General features: G+C 49.4%; 1 protein-coding gene across 1 annotated transcript in view; it reads right to left on the bottom strand.

Annotated features, from left to right (window-relative positions):
• The window catches only part of SYCE2 (synaptonemal complex central element protein 2), a 19,241-nt gene extending 572 nt beyond the window's left edge, over positions 1–18,669 (bottom strand). The window contains exons 1-3 of the mRNA XM_030936406.1: positions 18,542–18,669; positions 4,780–4,954; positions 59–247 (exon numbers count right to left, since the gene is read on the bottom strand). Coding sequence (XP_030792266.1) covers positions 59–247; positions 4,780–4,812 — 222 coding nt within the window. The 5' untranslated portion in view covers positions 4,813–4,954; positions 18,542–18,669. The remainder of the gene's footprint in view (positions 1–58; positions 248–4,779; positions 4,955–18,541) is intronic.

Raw genomic sequence — 18,669 nt, 5'->3', positions numbered from 1 at the left:
GCTAGGCCATCCTTGTCCTCTTCCTCAGGCAGCGCCCCCCATGTGAATTTCCTCATACCTCAGGCTGGAGACACAGGTCTTTGTACACAGTTTCCACGCTGTGGCAGACTTGTTTGAGCTCTGTCTCCAAATGGCTGATCTTTGCCATTTTCTGGGTGAACTCTTGGAGCTTTTCCTGGATGATCTTGTTGTGGTCATTATAAATCTGATAGATCCTCTCCTCTAATTTCTCTGTCAGATCCGAAACCTTTTAAAGAATAAGATGTGTTCTTAGAAAATCAAACAAGAGGTATCACAAGACATATGTGTTAAGTGGGTTTCTTAGATTTCTGTAATTTATCTTATGAAAATGGCAAAATAGGCTGGGCACGGTGGCTCACGCCTATAATCCCAGCACTTTGGGAGGCAGAGGCGGGTGGATCACTTGAGGTTAGGAATTTAAGACCAGCCTGGCCAACGTGGTGAAACCTCGTCTCTACTAAAAATACAAAAATTAGCTGGGCATGGTGGCACATGCCTGTAATCCCAGCTACTCGGGAGGCTGAGGCAGGAGAATCACTTCAACCCAGGAGGTGGAGGTTGCAGTGAGCCGAGATTCTACCACTGCACTCCAGCCTGGACGAGAGTGAAACTCCGTCTCAAAAAAAAAAAAAAGAAAGAAAATGGCAAAATAGGCCGGGCATGGTGGCTCATGCCTGTAATTCCAGCACTTTGGTAGGCCGAGGTGGGTGGATTACTTGAGGCCAGGAGTTCAAAACCAGCCTGGCCAACATAGTGAAAACCCATCTCTATTAAAAATATAAAAACTAGGCCAGGCGCGGTGGCTCAAGCCTGTAATCCCAGCACTTTGGAAGGCCAAGACGGGCAGATCACAAGGTCAGGAGATCGAGACCATCCTGGCTAACATGGTGAAACCCCATCTCTAATAAAAATACAAAAAACTAGCCGGGCGAGGTGGCAGGTGCCTGTAGTCCCAGCTACTCCGGAGGCTGAGGCAGGAGAATGGCGTAAACCCGGGAGGCGGAGCTTGCAGTGAGCTGAGATCCAGCCACTGCACTCCAGCCCGGGCGACAGAGCAAGACTCCATCTCAAAAAAATAAATAAATAAAAATAAAAATAAAAAAAATATAAAAACTAGTTGGGCATGGTAGTGTGACCCTGTAATTTCAGCTACTCGGGAGGCTGAGGCAGGAGAATTGCTTGAACTGGGGAGGTGGAGGTTGCAGTAAGCCAAGATGATGCCATCACACTCCAACCTGGGCAACAAGAGTGAAACTCCATCTCAAAAAAAAAAAAAAAAATTAGCAAGGCATAGGTGACGCACATCTGCAGTCCCAGCTACTCGGAAGGCTGAGGCAGGAGGATCAGTTGAGCCCAGGAGTTGGAGGCTACAGTGAGTCATGATCACACTAATGCACTCCAGCCTGAGTGACCCTACCTCAAAAAAAGAAAAGAAAAACACTAAAAACTAAAACCCAGTGCAGTGACTGGGGGTCAGATTGCCTATATGTTAAATTTTTTTGTTTTGTTTTGTTTTCTTGAGGCGGAGTTTCGCTCTTGTTGCCTAAGCTGGAGTTCAATGGCATGATCTCGGCTCACTGCAACCTCCGCCTCCTGGGTTCAAGCCATTCTGCTGCCTCAGCCTCCCGAGTAGCTGGGATTATAGGCAAGCGCCACCACGCCCTGTTAAGTTTTTGTATTTTTAGTAGAAATAGGGTTTCACCATGTTAGCCAGGCTGGTCTCGAACTCCTGACCTTAGGTGATCCACCCCCTCGGCCTCCTAAAGTGCTGAGATTACAGGCATGAGCCACTGCACCTGGCCTGTTAAATTTTTTTAACAGGCAAAAGTATATACAGTCATGTGCTGCATATTGACATTTTGTCAATGTCAGACTGTATATACAATGATGGCCCATAAGAGTATAATGCCATATTTTTACTGTACCTTTTCTGTGATTAGATATATTTAGATACACAAATACTTACCATTGTGTTATAAGTGCCTACAGTATTCAGTATGGTAACAGATAACATGCTGTGTGCAGGTTTGTAGCTTAGGAGCAATAGGCTCTTCCACGTAGCCTAGGTGTGTAGTAGACTATACCATCTAGGTTTGTGTAAATTCACTCTATGATGTTCAGACGATGACAGTGTCACCTAGGGATGCATGTCACAACTGTACAGGACAAGCTCAGCCAGGTTAGGAAGAAAGTACACAGAATAGAAGAGGCATCCAACAAAGTGGCCTCTGGGTGGTGTATCAAATAAATAAATAAATAAATAAATAAATAAATAAATAAATAAATAATGTTTTTGTGTCTTTTCTACTAGAGGCCAAGGCAGCGGGGTGAGGAGTTCAAGACCAGCCTGGGTAACATAGCAAGATTCCAACTCTACAAAAAAAATTTTTTTTTTTTTTTTGAGACGGAGTCTCGCTCTGTCACCCAGGCTGGAGTGCAGTGGCCAGATCTCAGCTCACTGCAAGCTCCGCCTCCCGGGTTTACGCCATTCTCCTGCCTCAGCCTCCCGAGTAGCTGGGACTACAGGCGCCCACCACCTCGCCCGGCTAGTTTTTTTTGTATTTTTTAGTAGAGACGGGGTTTCACCATGTTAGCCAGGATGGTCTCGATCTCCTGACCTCGTGATCCGCCCGTCTCAGCCTCCCGAAGTGCTGGGATTACAGGCTTGAGCCACCGCGCGCGGCCAAAAAAATTTTTTTTTTTTTTCTTTTTTTTTTTTTGAGGCGGAGTCTCGCTCTGTCGCCCGGACTGGAGTGCAGTGGCCAGATCTCAGCTCACTGCAAGCTCCGCCTCCCGAGTTTACGCCATTCTCCTGCCTCAGCCTCCCGAGTAGCTGGGACTACAGGCGCCCGCCACTTCGCCCGGCTAGTTTTTGTATTTTTAGTAGAGACGGGGTTTCACCGTGTTAGCCAGGATGGTCTCGATCTCCTGACCTCGTGATCCGCCCGTCTCGGCCTCCCAAAGTGCTGGGATTACAGGCTTGAGCCACCGCGCCCAGCCCCAAAAAAATTTTTAAAGAAAATTAGCTGAGCAAGGTGGGTGCACACCCAGCTACTTAAGAGGCAGAGGTGGGAGGATCACTTGAGCCCAGGAGTTTGAGGCTCCAGTGAGCTATGATCGTGCCACTGCTCTCTAAGCCTGGGCGATAGAGTGAGACACCACCTCTAAAACTATAAATCAATACAACACAACACAACAATACAACACAACACACACAACAATACAATACAATAAAAAAAGTGAGCCGGGCTTGATGTTGCATGCCTATAGTCTCAAGCTACTCAAGAGGCTGAGGTGAGAGGATTGCTTGAGCCCAGGAGATCAAGATTGCAGTGACCTATGATTCCACCACTGCACTGCAGCCTGGACAACAGCAAGACTTGTCTCAAAAAAAAAAAAGAAAAAAGAAAATAAAGTCAATCTGTCATCAAGACACCTAGAATCAGCAAGCTCTTCCAATCACATGACCCATTATGTATTTTTTGTTTGTTTGTTTGCTGGAACTATAGGCATGTGCTACCATGCCTGGCTAATTTTTTTTTGAGACAGAGAGCCAAGATCGTGCCACTACTCCAGCTTGTGCAACAGAGCAAGACTGTCTCAAAAAAAAAAGAAAGAGAAAACCAGAAAGAAAGAAGCGGTCTCCTTTTTCTTTTCTTTCTTTTTTTTTTTTTGAGATGGAATCTCACTCTGTCACCAGGCTGGAGTGCAGTGGCGCAATCTTGGCTCACTTCAACCTCCACCTCCCAGGTTCAAGCAATTCTCCTGCCTCATCCTCCCAAGTAGCTGGGACTACAGGCACGCACCACCAGGCCCAGCTAATTTTTGTATTTTTAGTAGAGACAGGGTTTCACCATGTTGGCCAGGATGGTCTCCATCTCCTGACCTTGTGATCCCCCCACCTCAGCTTCCCAAAGTGCTGGGATTACAGGCGTGAACCACCGTACCTGGCCCCTATTTATTTATTTTTGAGACAAAATCTTGCTCTCTGGCCCAGGCTGCAGTGCAGAGTGACTACACCGAGCCAATTTTTCTATTTTTAGTAGAGATGTGGTTTCACCATGTTGGCCAACCTGGTCTCTTAACTCCTGGCCTCAAGTGATCCACCTGCCTCGGCCTTCCAAAGTGCTGGGATTACAGTCATGAGCCACTGCGCCTGGTCCCCCCATTATATATTCTGAAGAGGCATCAGGCGCAACCGTTCATGTAAGACCTGAACATCACACCAGCTTTTGCAAGACGTAAGCCCCAGGCATGTTAAAGAACCTCCACTCCCCCATCACAGACCATTCGATGGCTTCTGCCAGACATATGGTTGTGACAATGCAAGTTATGCCTTGACCCCCTACTCCCATGGCTGCTTGACCTTGTGTGAAGTAAGAGGGCTGGGTGTTGGAGACAGGAGGGTATCCAATGCCCCGCTCCTTCAGCCTGGCGGTCTCATCAGGCAAATCATTCATTTCCAAGCCTTATCTATAAAATGGGTCCAATCTCTTCACTGTAGGACTATTCTAAGGGTAAACTGAGATACAGATGGTCCCCAACTTACTACAGTTCAACTTACTACATTTTTCACTTATAGCATTTTCAACTTGCAATGGGATTATTGGGATGTAGCCCCATCATACGTGGAGGAGTGCCTGTGTTGTGTATGAATGGTCTAGCGCCGTGCCTGGTGTACAACAGACATTCATCGGTGGTTCATTCCCTCCCCTTTTGCATAAGGAATCCCCCCTCTCACTGGGTGAAGTCTGTCACCTTGGTCTTCAGGCTGTTCCTGAAGTTGGTCATGAGTGCGTGGTCCTTTTGCCGGCTCTCATTGATGTTTTCGATCAGCTCCTGGGCTCTCTTCTGCAGGATGTCGATGCTTGAGTCCAGAGAGGAGAAGTAGAGTCCCGACTTCCCTTCCAGCACTGTCAGCTGGCAACTGGCACTGGAGATGGCGACACAAGGGCAAGAAACCTGACTTCACAGAGTACAGGATGCGGCCGGGTGCGGTCGCTCACGCCTGTAATCTCAGCACTTTGTAGGCTGAGGTGGGCGGATCACAAGGTCAGGAGTTCGAGACCAGCCTGGCAACATGGTGAAACCTCGTCTCTACTAAAAAAAAACAACAAAAAATTAGCCAGGCACGGTGGCACATACCTGTAGTCCCAGCTACTTGGGAGGCTGAGGCAGGAGAATCACTTGAAACCAGGAGGTGAAGTTGCAGTGAGCCAAGATCACGCCACTGCACTCCAGCCTGGGTGACAGAGTGAGACTCCATCTCAAAAAAAAAAAAGTACAGGACGCTGAGATCAGCACCAAACTCTTCCAAGACCAGCTGATCTGAGAGAGCTACATGGTGGGAGAGGACCCACATTGTTGCCTTCCATGGGTGATACGAGGCATGCTTCCTAGGTTATTCCATTCACACACATGCCCTGAACGATGAGAATGGCACCGCATTTTATAGCTGAGAAAACAGACCAAGAGGCATGACTAAATATGCACAAGGTTCCAGACCAAGGAGGTCTGTCTGACCCCAAAGCCCACTGTTATTTTATGACACCAACTCGCTTCTTTCGAATACCAATAATAGTATCAATACTTTACTTTCTTTGTTTTATAGAGACAGGTCTTGCTCTGTTGCCCAGGCTGGAGTGCAGTGGCACAATCATAGCTCACTGCAGTGTCAACGTCCCAGGCTCCAGTGATCCTCCCACCTCAGCCTCCTGAATAGGTGGGACTACAAGCACGTGCTACCATGCAGAGCTAATTTTTAAAATTTTTAAATAGAGACTGGGCTTCACTATGTTGTTCAGGCTGCTCTCAAACTTCTGGCCTCCCAAAATGTTGGGATTACAGGCATGAGCCACTGTGCCTGACTGATGTAATCAGCAATCTCCTGCAACCTCCGCCTCCTGGGTTCAAGCGATTCTCCTGCCTCAGCCTCCCGAGTAGCTGGGACTACAGGTGCACACCATCACACCCAGCTAATTTTTGTACTTTTAGTAGAGATGGGGTTTCACCATGTTGGCCAGGCTGGTCTCAAACTCCTGACCTCAAGTGATCCTCCTACCTCGGCCTCCCAAAGTGCTGGGATTACAGGCGTGAGCGACCACACCCAGCCTGATGCTTTCTTAAGTGACCTTCCTGTCACTAACCTGCTGCATCCCTTTCCCAACCTACTGGGTGATGTTCACCGCCTGGGACTACAGTGTACCTGCACCTCCTTGCTCCCACCAGGTGAGGTAAATACCTGTTGAATTATATTTAAAGAGCATTTAAAGAAATGCGCACACACGCAAAAAGTTGTTGGTTCCATGCTGTACTTGTAACTAATGATGTAATTCAAATATTGTGTTAACCAGTGAAATAGTGGCAGAAGAGTGACAGCTGTCTAAAAAGCTAAACAGAATGAAAAATGTTCAGTAATATGTAATGTTATGTAACTTCATAATATTCAATGTAATAAAATGGAACTTCGTTCGGTTGGGTATGGGGGAGATGACTAAAATTGAAGCAAAGATCATAAAAATCTAGAAAAATTCTGCATATAGATTGCTCTGCCAAGGTTTTGTTCTCTGCTTTAAAAACAGAACTGGGGCCAGGTGCGATGGCTCAAGCCTGTAATCCCAGCACTTTGGGAGGCTGAAGTGGGTGAATCACAAGGTCAGGAGTTCGAGACCAGCCTGGCCAAGATGGTAAAAACCCCATCTCTACTAAAAATACAAAAAATTAGACGGGCACAGTGGCGGGCATCTGTAATCCCAGCTACTCGGGAGGCTGAGGTAGTTGAATCGCTTGAACCCTGGAGGCAGAGGCTGCCGTGAGCCAAGATCGTGCCACTGCACTCTAGCCTGGGCGACAGAGCAAGACTTCATCTCAAAAATAAATTAAATTAAATTAAAATAAATTAAAACAGAACTGAAAATTGTGGGTAATGCATTGTGAATGAAGTTTATACTGTGATCTGATAAGGCAACCCATTGGTATTTTTTTTTTTTTTTTTTTTTTTTGAGACGGAGTCTCGCTCTGTCGCCCAGGCTGGAGTGCAATGGCCGGATCTCAGCTCACTGCAAACTCCGCCCCCCCAGGTTTACACCATTCTCCTGCCTCAGCCTCCCAAGTAGCTGGGACTACAGGCGCCCGCCACCTCGCCCAGCTAGTTTTTTTGTATTTTTTAGTAGAGACGGGGTTTCTCGTCAGGATGGTCTCGATCTCCTGACCTCGTGATCTGCCCATCTCGGCCTCCCAAAGTGCTGGGATTACAGGCTTGAGCCACCGCGCCCAGCCCCCATTGGTATTTTAAATTAAGACATATTTTTTCTTCTTCTGATTCTCTGGTTTATTTGACCTGTTTGATGTCTGATCAGTTAGCGGTTCTGGCCAGGTAGAGCTGCTCCTTTGAGTCACAGCTAATATTTCCTCAGCCGTGTTCCCGGCACTGAGCTAAGCCACATGCCTTGTCTTGGTGCAGCCTCACCACCACACTTGGGTCGTCTGCTGTTCTCTTTACCTTATGGCTGAGTACATGGGCTTAGAGTAGACTAAGTGTCCTCAAGGTGGAGGACAGTCTATGGTAGAGCAGGGCTTTGTACCCACTAGGCCTGACTTCCCAGCTGGTAGCCTGCTTCCTACTAAGGCACTCAGGCGCCACTCCCCTCCTGGATCTTACATTTCCTCATCGCCCTCTGAGGTCCTCCAGCTCTGAAAGGCCAAGCCTTGTAGGTGTGGACAGAGCAGTTCCTGAATGCAGCAGGTCACACAAAACCTTAAAGTCAGCTGTGTCCACAAGTAGGTTACTGACTACTTAGAAAAATAAATCTTGGCCAGACATGGTGGCTCACGCCTGTAATCCCAGCATTTTTGGAGGCCAAGGCGGGTGGATCACCTGAGGTCAGGAGTTTGAGACCAGCCTGGCCAACATGGTGAAACCCCATCTCTCCTAAAAATACAAAAATTACCCGGGCATGGTGGCATATGTCTGTAATCCCAGCTACTAGGCGTGCTGAGGCAGGATCGCTTGAACCTGGGAGGCAGAGGTTGCAGTGAGCCGAGATTGTGGCACTGCACACCAGCCTGGGCAACAGAGCAAGACTCCGTCTCAAAAATATAAAATAAAATAAAGAAAAATAATTCTCAGCTATCTGAACCAGGCACAGTGGGCTCATGCCTGTAATAGCAGCACTTTGAGGGGCTAAGGCAGGTGAATCGTGAGCTCAGGGTTTTGAGACCAGCCTGGGCAAGATGGCAAAACCCCATCTCTACGAAAAACACAAAAATTAGCTGGGTGTGGTGGCGTGCACTTGTAGTCCCAGCTACTTAGGAGGCTGAAGCGAGAGGATCACTTGAGCCCAGCAGGTGGAGGCTACAGTGAGCTTGATCATGGCACTGCACTGGAGCCTAGGTGATATGACGCCACTGCACTCCAGCCTGGGCGACAGAGGGTGACCCTGTTTCAAACAAACAAAACCACAACACACAAATACACCCCTCCCTCCCCACCCAGTCTCCCCCAGCCAACCACCTCCCTCTTTCCTCCCCATCAAGGCCAGGGTTCTAGAAGGAGCTGCTTACACTTTCTGGGCTTTTTTTGAGATGGAGTTTTGCTCTGTCACCCAGGCTGGAGTGCAGTGGCGCGATCTCGGCTCACTGCAAACTCTGCCTCCCAGGTTCACGCCATTCTCCTGCCTCAGCCTCCCGAGTAGCTGGGACTACAGGCGCCCACCACCATGCCTGGCTAGTATTTTTTATTTTTAGTAGAGACGGGGTTTCATCGTGTTAGCCAGGATGGTCTTGATCTCCTGACCTCATGATCCTCAGCCTCCCAAAGTGCTGGGATTACAGGCGTGAGCCACCGCGCACAGCCTTTTTTTTTTTTTTTTTTAAGAGAGAGGGGGTCTCACCCTGGGCTTCTTTCCTTTTCTTTTTCTTTTTTTTTTTTTTTTATTTTGAGATGGAGTCTCGCTCTGTTGCTCAGGCTGGAGTGCAGTGACGTGATCTCGGCTCACTGACCTCGTGATCCACCTGCCTCAGCCTCCTAAAGTGCTGAGATTACAGGCATGAGCCACCACGCCCAGCCATCCTGGGCTTATTTTCTTACCCTCCATTCACTTTTCAGTCCATTGCAATCAGGTTCCTCCCCCGGTTCTCAAATGAAACAGCTCCTACCAGTCCCCGTGACCATGTGGTTACAGCGGTAGACATCTCAGACCAACATGCTGACCTCTTGGCAGCAGCCAGCACTGCTGACCACCCTTCCCTGCTACTCCTGACATGTGGTATCCCAGGGGTCTGTGCTTGGGCCTCTGCTGTCTTCTTCCCAGACACCCTCAATCACACACTTGCTCTGCAGTGAGGCCTCCATGCCTCCTCCCTGCTGGCCCCTGCAGCTAATATCCCAGCCAGCATTCCACAATGCACAGGCTGTTACTCTCCAAAGGCATTCATTCCCGTAGCATGGGACCCCTTTCCCACCTACGTCCTGTCTCCTCCGGAAAGTGTTCCTTGGCTGGATTCAGTGCACACAGCACCTACGGCATCACTGTCTACACCTTGGCCTCCCCCTGTAGTCTCCTGAAGGGCCAGGGCCATGTCTCATTCCTTCGTCTTTGTATCTTCAGTACCTACTCCTCATGAGAGAAGCAATAAATGTGCTGCTAATAAATAAATGACTTGCAAGTACTTTCCATTACCATCCACACTTCGGATTCTATCATCTAGATTCTATCATCCCAGCCCATGCCTCTCACCTGAGCTCCCAAGAATATATGAAACCTCCCAGTCTCCCCACATGGCTGTCTCAAAGGCATCTGAAACTCTGCATTTGCACAACCAAAAGCGTCATCTCCCTGGCAACCCAATTTCATCTTCCCTTAGTGAATGACATAAAAAGCCACCTGGTTCCCAAGCCCAAAACTTAGCAGCAAGCCTAGAGTCCGGCTTCTCTGTGTCCCTCCGCATCCTGTCTCAAAATCCTTTCATTTCTACCTTTTTTTTTTTTTTTTTTTTTTGAGACGGAGTCTTGCTCTGTCGCCCAGGCTGGAGTGCAGTGGCCGGATCTCAGCTCACTACAAGCTCCGCCTCCCGGGTTTACGCCATTCTCCTGCCTCAGCCTCCCGAGTAGCTGGGACTACAGGCGCCCGCCACCTCGCCCGGCTAGTTTTTTGTATTTTTTTAGTAGAGACGGGGTTTCACCGTGTTAGCCAGGATGGTCTCGATCTCCTGACCTCGTGATCTGCCCGTCTCGGCCTCCCAAAGTGCTGGGATTACAGGCTTGAGTCACCGCGCCTGGCCCCTTTTCTAATATTTATTTATTTGTTTATTTATTTATTTATTTGAGACAGAGTCTCGCTCTGTCGCCCAGGCTGCAGTGCAGTGGCGCAATCTCGGCTCACTGCAAGCTCTGCTTCCTGGGTTCAGGCCATTCTCCTGCCTCAGCCTCCCGAGTAGCTGGGACTACAGGCGCCTGCCACCATGCCCGGCTAATTTTATTTTTGTATTTTTAGTAGAGACGGGGTTTCACCGTGTTAGCCAGGATGGTCTCGATCTCCTGACCTCATGATCCGCCCGCCTCGGCCTCCCAAAGTGCTGGGATTACAGGCGTGAGCCACCGCGCCCGGCCTTATTTTTATTTTTTTAATTTAATTTAATTTTTTTTTTTCAGAGGGAGTTTCACTCTTGTTGCCCAGGCTAGAGCACAATGGCGCAATCTCAGCTCCCAGGTTCAAGCGATTCTCCTGCCTCAGTCTCCCAAGTAGCTGGGATTACAGGGATGCACCATCACACTCAGCTAATTTTGTATTTTTAGTAGAGATGGGGTTTCTCCATGTTGGTCAGGCTGGTCTTGAACTCCCGACCTCAGGTGGTACGCCCGCCTCAGCCTCCCAAAGTGCTGGAATTACAGGCGTGAATCACCGCGCCCAGCCTTTTTGTTTATTTTTGAGACAGAGTCTTGCTTTGTCGCCCAGGATAGAGTGCAGTGGAGCGATCTCAGGTCACTGCAACCTCCAACTCCCGGGTTCAAGCAATTCTCCTGCCTTAGCCTCCCAAAGCGCTGAGATTACAAGTGTGAGCTGCGGGTCAGCCTCTAGTGACCTTCTACACTATAATCTGATTTCCTACCCCTGTTTGTCAGCCTAAAACTGTCCCCCTCCAGCCACAAGATCAAGTCTAAATTCCTTTGCACAGCATACAAGGCCTTCCAGGGCCCTGGCATCCACCCTCTCTTCCAGCCTTAATGGGTTTTTTTTCTTTTTCTTTCTTTCTTTCTTTTTTTTTTGAGAAGGGTCTCACTCTGTCACTCAGGCTAGAGTGCAGTGGCATGATCTCAGCTTACTGCAGCCTCTGCCTCCTGGGTTCAAGCAATTCTCCCACCTCAGCCTCCCGTAGCTGGGATTACAGGTGCCTGACAACCATGCCTGGCTAATTTTTGCCTTTTGTTTTTTTTTTTTTGAGACAAGTTCTCATTCCGCTGCCCAGGCTGGAGTGCAGTGGCGCGATCTCAGCTCACTGCAACCACCATCTCCCGATTTCAAGCAGTTTTCCCATCTCAGCCTGATGAGTAGCTGGGATTACAGGCACCTGCCATCATGCCCATGGGGTTTCACCATGTTGGCCAGGCTGGTCTGGAACTCCTGACCTCAGTTGATCCGCCTGCCTTCGCTTCCCAAATTGCTGAGATTACAGGTGTGAGCCACCGTGCCCAGCACAGGCTTAGTTTTCTTTCTTTTTTTTTTTCAAGACAGAGTCTTGCTCTGTCACCCAGGCTTAAGTACAGTGGCATGATCTCAGCTCACTGCAACCTCTGCCTCCTGGGTTCAAGCAATTCTCCTGCCTCAGCCTCCCAAGTAGCTAGGATTACAGGTACCTGCCGCTGCACCCAGCTAATTTTTGTATTTTTAGTAGAGACGGGGTTTCACCACGTTGGCCAGGCTGGTCTCGAACTCCTGACCTCGTGATCCGCCCGCCTTGGCCTCCCAAAGTGTTGGGATTACAGGCGTGAGCCACCAAGCACAATCTAGCCTTACTGTTTTCTACAGTCCCTTCATCTGCAGCAATTGGGGACCTTCCACAATTTCCCCAAACATGTCAGCCTTTGCCTGGAATGACTTTCCCTTCCTGCCTCCTTCAAAATGGAACATCTGGAATTTTGCTTCTCTACCCCCACTACCCCTTGGCCTTGCTGGTCACAAAGCTGCCACAGTTTATGAACATCAGTCCCCTCTAGTGCATGACACCTTGAGGGTGCAGACTACACCCTACTCATTTGTTTTGCAGCACCCCAAAGGCTTCATCAGTTTGCTGAATATCTAAATGAATGCAGCACTGACACTGGGGCTCCCACACCTCCTCCTACGGGGTTTGCCTTGTTATCTCGACCTCTCCTGGATGCTCTCAACAGTTTCAGACCTTAAAATTAACATCAATGAGAGCACCAGGTGTTTATTTGTGTGTGATTGTTCACAACCTGCTTGAGCTGTTAATGGTTCAGAGCTGCTCCTTTCTAAGGCTCAAGGGATGAGGCTGGAACTGGTTTTCATGGCAGCTAAGCAAACAGTTAAAAAAAAATCACTTGAATTCAGCTAATTCAAGTTTCATGGTAGGACAAAGGCCTGCATCAGACGTCTGCTGAGAGCTTCTTTATTTTTCCAACCTCTCCTTTGGGGATTTATCCCTTTCGATTTCATTTTTCTTAATACTCAGCAGCTGCATATTAATCAGGATGCTAATGAATCATAGGCTTCCCTGGGCCTGCATTCACCAATTAACTTTAATAAACAAAATGCGCGGTGTCCTCTCTGCTGGCTTTCCCGGTTCCTAGGCTGGCTTCTGTTGCCGAACCCTGGACCGAGGCCAGAAAATGCAAGTCAGCCCTACACAGCACGTTGGGTGTGCATGGCCTGCGCCCGCATTGGGCAGTGGGCTGGGGGCTGTGAACACAGCGCTTCGTTCATCTATTATGGTCTGTCCTTCTAAGAAGTCCCTAATTTGGCTGCGAGGATTAGGACATAGTTCCCAAGCAGGGCCCACGCTGGCAGGGGGCCCAGGAGCTGCTGAGGAAATGGGTCTAAGCGAAGAGACCATCTGTTCGCTCCAGGTAAAGCTGTGATTGGCAGGCGAATGAGCCAGAACTGCCCGCTGGCGGGGCCCTCCCTCCGTGGCCTCTAACAGATATACAAGTAAACAATCCGCCAGCCACTTATGACCACCGCGGGTGGCAGTCCCGGGAGAGGAGGCAAGCTAATCAAACATTCAAGGGGGGAACACAACAGAATCTCTGGCGCTTAGGCAAAACAATGTTTTGCTGAAGTACAGCCAGGAAGGGGGAAGGTTTGAATGGGAGCTGATGAGCCAGTTCCTCAACCTCTCCTTTTCTCTCTGGAAACGTGTTAACATTTTAATCATGTTGCTGAGTATCTGCTGCTGGATCTATTAACTGGCCTCTGCACTGGTTTTAATCCATCTGTTTTTTGGCCCAGAGTTCCCGTGGAGCTCCTTGAAGTCTCTAATGATTTGCAGCAGTCTGTCTTTTCACTACACAGATCCTGGTCTAAACATGCTATTCTGCAGTAAGGTATTAGCAAACAAATGACTTCAACCATTGCTTCCCTTTTTTTTGGTCTCCAATTGATAGCACACACTAGAAACCATTTCACACCCGTGGCTTGCTTTCCAGCAGAGGAATGTGCCAGGTGAGGGAAGCTGACTGCTTTCTGCCTAGAGTCCTAAGGGCCCTGTCCTGACTCTCCTCTCACTCCTTCCCCAGGTGAGCTCATTCATTCCACAGCCGCTGCTGAAAACAGTGACTCCTGCAGCACCATCTCCAGCCCCTCGCCCCATCCCGAGTTCCGGGTCAGAAAGTTCAACTGTATCTTGGACAGGTGGATGTCCCTGGCCACCTAAAATGGCTCAGAAAAACAAGGACAAGGCCGGGCGCGGTGGCTCAAGCCTGTAATCCCAGCACTTTGGGAGGCCGAGACGGGCGGATCACGAGGTCGGGAGATCGAGACCATCCTGGCTAACACGGTGAAACCCCGTCTCTACTAAAAAATACAGAAAACTAGCCGGGCGAGGTGGCGGGCGCCTGTAGTCCCAGCTACTCGGGAGGCTGAGGCAGGAGAATGGTGTGAACCCGGGAGGCGGAGCTTGCAGTGAGCTGAGATCTGGCCACTGCACTCCAGCCCTGGCGACAGAGCGAGACTCCGTCTCAAAAAAAAAAAAAAAACAAGGACAACACGGAACTCGTGTTCTTGTCTCTGCCAGAGAAGCCACCACCTACTGGAAACCACCACAAGCTGGAAAGCCGGCAACAGTGATGTGCTGGTAAGCATTTAGCAACTGGCTGTGTGATGGGGGGAAAGCCCTGATTCATAGCGTTTGCCAGTTTCTGTGGTGCAGAGCCTCCCACCATAACCAACTTCAGGCTACCAACATGAAGACAAGACGCTAAATGCCAAGTTGGGAAGAGATGTGTAGAATCGACTCTTGCAAGCCGGTAAGAGCTCGCTCCAGCACGTCATGGCCGGGAAACATCCTCCCTCATCCCCTTCCTGTGCCTCACGGTAGGAGGCACTCCCTCCACCTGCCCTGCTAAAGGCCACGCCCCCACAGAAGCCTCTCACTAGGCCTCCCTACATTCACACATTCTCCCTCCCAGCCATTCTCTACAAAGCAGCCATTTTTTAAATTAATATTATTTTTTGAGACAGAGTTTCGCTCTTGTTGCCCAGGCTGGAGTGCAGTGGCGCAATCTTGGCTCAGTGCAACCTCCGCCTCCCGGGTTCAAGTGATTCTCCTGCCTCACCCTCCCAAGTAGCTGAGATTACAGGCATGCACCACCATGCCTGGCTAATTTTGTATTTTTGGTAGAGACGGGGTTTTGCCATGTTGGCCAGGCTGGTCTTGAATTCCTGACCTCAGGTGATCCATCTACCTCGAACTCCCAAAGTGCTGGGATTACAGGTGTGAGCCACCATGCCCGGCCTGCAGCTGTATCTTTTTATAACTGGAACCTGAGCATATCACTTCTGTGAGCCAGCAGTTCCCTTCCTAGGTATAAGTATGCCCAGGAGAAATGAAATCATCTGTCCACACGCAAACTTTTCTAAATAGATTTCATAGCAGTGCTGCTCATAACAGCCAAAAAGTGAAAACCACCTGAATGACTATCAGCAGATGAATGGATCAACAAAATGCGGTAGACTCATGTGGAATATTATTCAGCCATTGGAAAGATGGAAGTCCAGATGCAGTGGCTCATGCCTGTAATCCCAGCACTTTGGGAGGCCACCATACCCAGCCTGGAGTGATGAAGATGTTTTAAAGTTGACTATGAGAATGGTTGTCCAGCTCTGAATATACCAAAAGCAATCAAATCATACACTTCAAGGAGGTAAGTCGGGCGCGGTGGCTCATGCCTATAATCTCAGCACTTTGGGAGGCCAAGGTGGGCAGATCACGAGGTCAGGAGATTGAGACCATCCTGGCTAACATGGTGAAAGTCTGTCTCTACCAAAAAAAAAAAAAAAAAAAAAAAAAAAGCCAGGCGTGGTGGTGCATGCCTGTAGTCCCAGCTACTCGGGAGGCTGAGGCAGAATTGCTTGAATCCAGGAGGGGGAGGTTTCAGTGAGCCAAGATCACACCACTGCACTCCAGCCTGTGCGACAGAGCGAGTCTCCGTCTCGGAAAAAAAAAAAAAAGAGGTGAACCGGATGGTATGTGAATTATATCTGAAAGCTGTTACCGAAAAACCCTCTAGGATAAAAGTCTGTAGCCCACAAAATGCCTCATGACCTGGCCCCTTCTGCAGCCCTCACCTTGCCCTCACCCTTATACCCCACTTGCTTGCCCAGCCACACTGGCCTTCCTTCAGCTCCCCGAATGCCACAAGCAGGGACTTTGCACAAGCTCTTCTCTCAACTCCTCCTTCCCCGCCCAGCCCACACCTTCTGCTTCAACATCTCTTTTACAAGGACACCTTCCCTGGCTCCACGTTCCAGTCTGGCTGCCCAAAGGGGAAAGGTCTCCCGGCACCATGATCTGTTCCGTGTTGGTGCTTAGTCAGATGCAAACACCAGGAGGGTATGAGCATGTCTGTCTGGAGGACAGGGGTGTCCCTGCTACCAATTACAATACCTGCCATATCAGCCTCTTTCCCCGAGACAGGGTCAGGCTCTGTTGCCCAGGCTACAGTGCAGTGGTGCGATCTTGGCTCACTGCAACCTCTGCCTCCCAGGTTCAAGCAATTCTCCTGCCTCAGCCTCCGGAGTAGCTGGGATTACAGGCACACGCCACCACGCCCGGCTAATTTTTTGTATTTTTAGTAGAGACAGTGTTTCACCATGTTGGCCAGGCTGGTCTCAAACTCCTGACCTTGTGATCCACCCACCTCGGCCTCCTAAAGTGCTGGGATTACAGGTGTGAGCCACCGCGCCCGGCCAACATCAGCCTTCTTGCTCTTTTGAGAACACATCAAGCTTATTCCTACCTTAGGGACTTCATAGTTGGGGCCCCCTCTTCGTGGAAGTTTTGAGCCCAGAATGCCTCCTGGCTGGCCCCTTCTCATGTGACTTCTTCAGAGTTCTCTAACTGCTCTAAGGTTCCTGTAACTCTACTTGCTCCTTACTATATTTTGTTTCTTCATTCCACTTACTTGCCACCAGTTGAAATGACATTATTTACTTATTTATTTTTGAGACAGGGTCTTGCTTTTCCAGTGCAGTGAAGCAATCATGTCTCACTGCAGCCTCGACCTTCCAGGCTCAAGTGGTCCTCCCACCTCAGCCTTCCAAGTAGCTAGGACCACAGGTGTATGCAACCACACCGTGCTGATTTCTTTCTTTTATTTCTTTTTGGAGAGATGTATCTCCCTCTGTTGCCCAGGTTGGTCTCAAACTCCTGGGCTCAAGGGATCCTCCTGTCTTGGCCTCCTGAGTAGCTAGGACGACATGTGTGCACCACCACGCCTGGCTGATTTTTGTATTTTCAGTAGAGACAGAATTTCACCATGTGGGTCAGGCTGGTCTCGAAATCCTGACCTCAAGTTATCTGCCAGCGCCAGCCTCCCAAAGTGCTGGGATTACAGGCATGAGCCACTGCATCCAGCCTCTACTAAATATATATATATTTATATTTATTGTAAATATATATATATATATATTTTTTGAGACGAGTCTTGCTCTGTCACCCAGGCTGGAATGCAGTGGCACAATCTTGGCTCACTGCAATCTCCGCCTCCTAGGTTAAAGCAATTCTCCTGCCTCAGCCTCCTGAGTAGCTGGGATTACAGGCATCTGTCACCATGCCTGGCTAATTTTTGTAGACACAAGGTTTCACCATATTGGCCAGGCTGGTCTTAAACTCCTGACCTCATGATCTGCCTGCCTCGGCCTCCCAAAGTGCTGGGATTACAGGCATGAGCCACCGTGCCTGGCCTACAAAATTTTGTTTTTTTTTTTTTTTTTTTTTTTGAGATGAAGTCTCACTCTGTCGCCAGGCTGGAATGCAATGGCATGATCTCGGCTCACTGCAACCTCTGCCTCTGGGGTTCAAGCGATTCTCCTGCCTCAGCCTCCCGAGTAGCTGGGACTACAGGTGTGTGCCACCATACCCAGCTAATTTTTGTAGTTTTAGCAGAGGCGGGGTTTCATCATGTTGGCCAGGATGTTCTCCATCTCTTTTTTTTTTTTTTTTTTGAGATGGAGTCTCGCACTGTTGCCCAGTATGGAGTGCAGTGGCACCATCTCGGCTCACTGCAACCTCTGCCTCCCGGGTTCATGCCATTCTCCTGCCTCAGTCTCCCGAGTAGCTGGGACTACAGGCGTCTGCCACCACGCCCAGCTAATTTTTTGTATTTTTAGTAGAGATGGGGTTTCACTGTGTTAGGATGGTCTCAACCACCTGACCTCTTGATCCACCCGCCTCGACCTCCCAAAATGCTGGGATTACAGGTGTGAGCCACCACTCCTGGCTTTTTTTTTTTTTTTTTTTGAGACAGAGTTTCACTCTTTTTGTCCAGGGAGTGCAGTGGCGCGATCTTGGCTCAGTGCAACCTCCGCCTCCCGGGTTCAAGCAGTTCTCCTGCCTCAGCCTTAGCTAGGATTACAGGCATGTGCCACCATGCCCGGCTAATTTTGTATTTTTAGTAGAGATGGGGTTTCTCCATGTTTGTCAGGCTGGTCTCAAACTCCTGACCTCAGGTGATCCACCCTGCCTCGGCCTCCCAAATTGTCGGGATTATAGACGTGAACCACTGTGCCCAGCCAATATATTTTAATAAATTAGCCAGACATTCTGGCACGCCTCTAGTCCGAGCTATTTCAGAGGCTGAGGTGGGAGGATCACTTGAGTCTGGGAGGTGGAGGTTGCAGTGAGCCGTGATCATGCCGCTGCACGGTGACAAAGCAAGATGCTGTGTTAGGAGGGGGGAAAAAAAAAAAAAGAAGCAGACACTGGCAGAGCCTTGGGGAAGAAAATGGTGAATGAGAGGGACCCAGGGGCCCGTGTGGACCCATGGGGCTGGGATCTTCCTCACCTAGCTGGCCCTCCACCAGCTTCCTCCTTGCAGTTCTCTTCCCACCGCTGATGCTCCTTGCTCTCTCCCAAGGGCTGTGGCTCCTGGTCTTTGCACTTCACATGGGGCAGGTCCACCTGCGAGCACAG

Source organism: Rhinopithecus roxellana, chromosome 8, assembly GCF_007565055.1.
Source record: "Rhinopithecus roxellana isolate Shanxi Qingling chromosome 8, ASM756505v1, whole genome shotgun sequence".
Taxonomy (NCBI): Eukaryota; Metazoa; Chordata; class Mammalia; order Primates; family Cercopithecidae; genus Rhinopithecus; species Rhinopithecus roxellana.
Note: the sequence above shows the minus strand (reverse complement) of the source record. Positions and strands in the feature narration are given on the sequence as shown.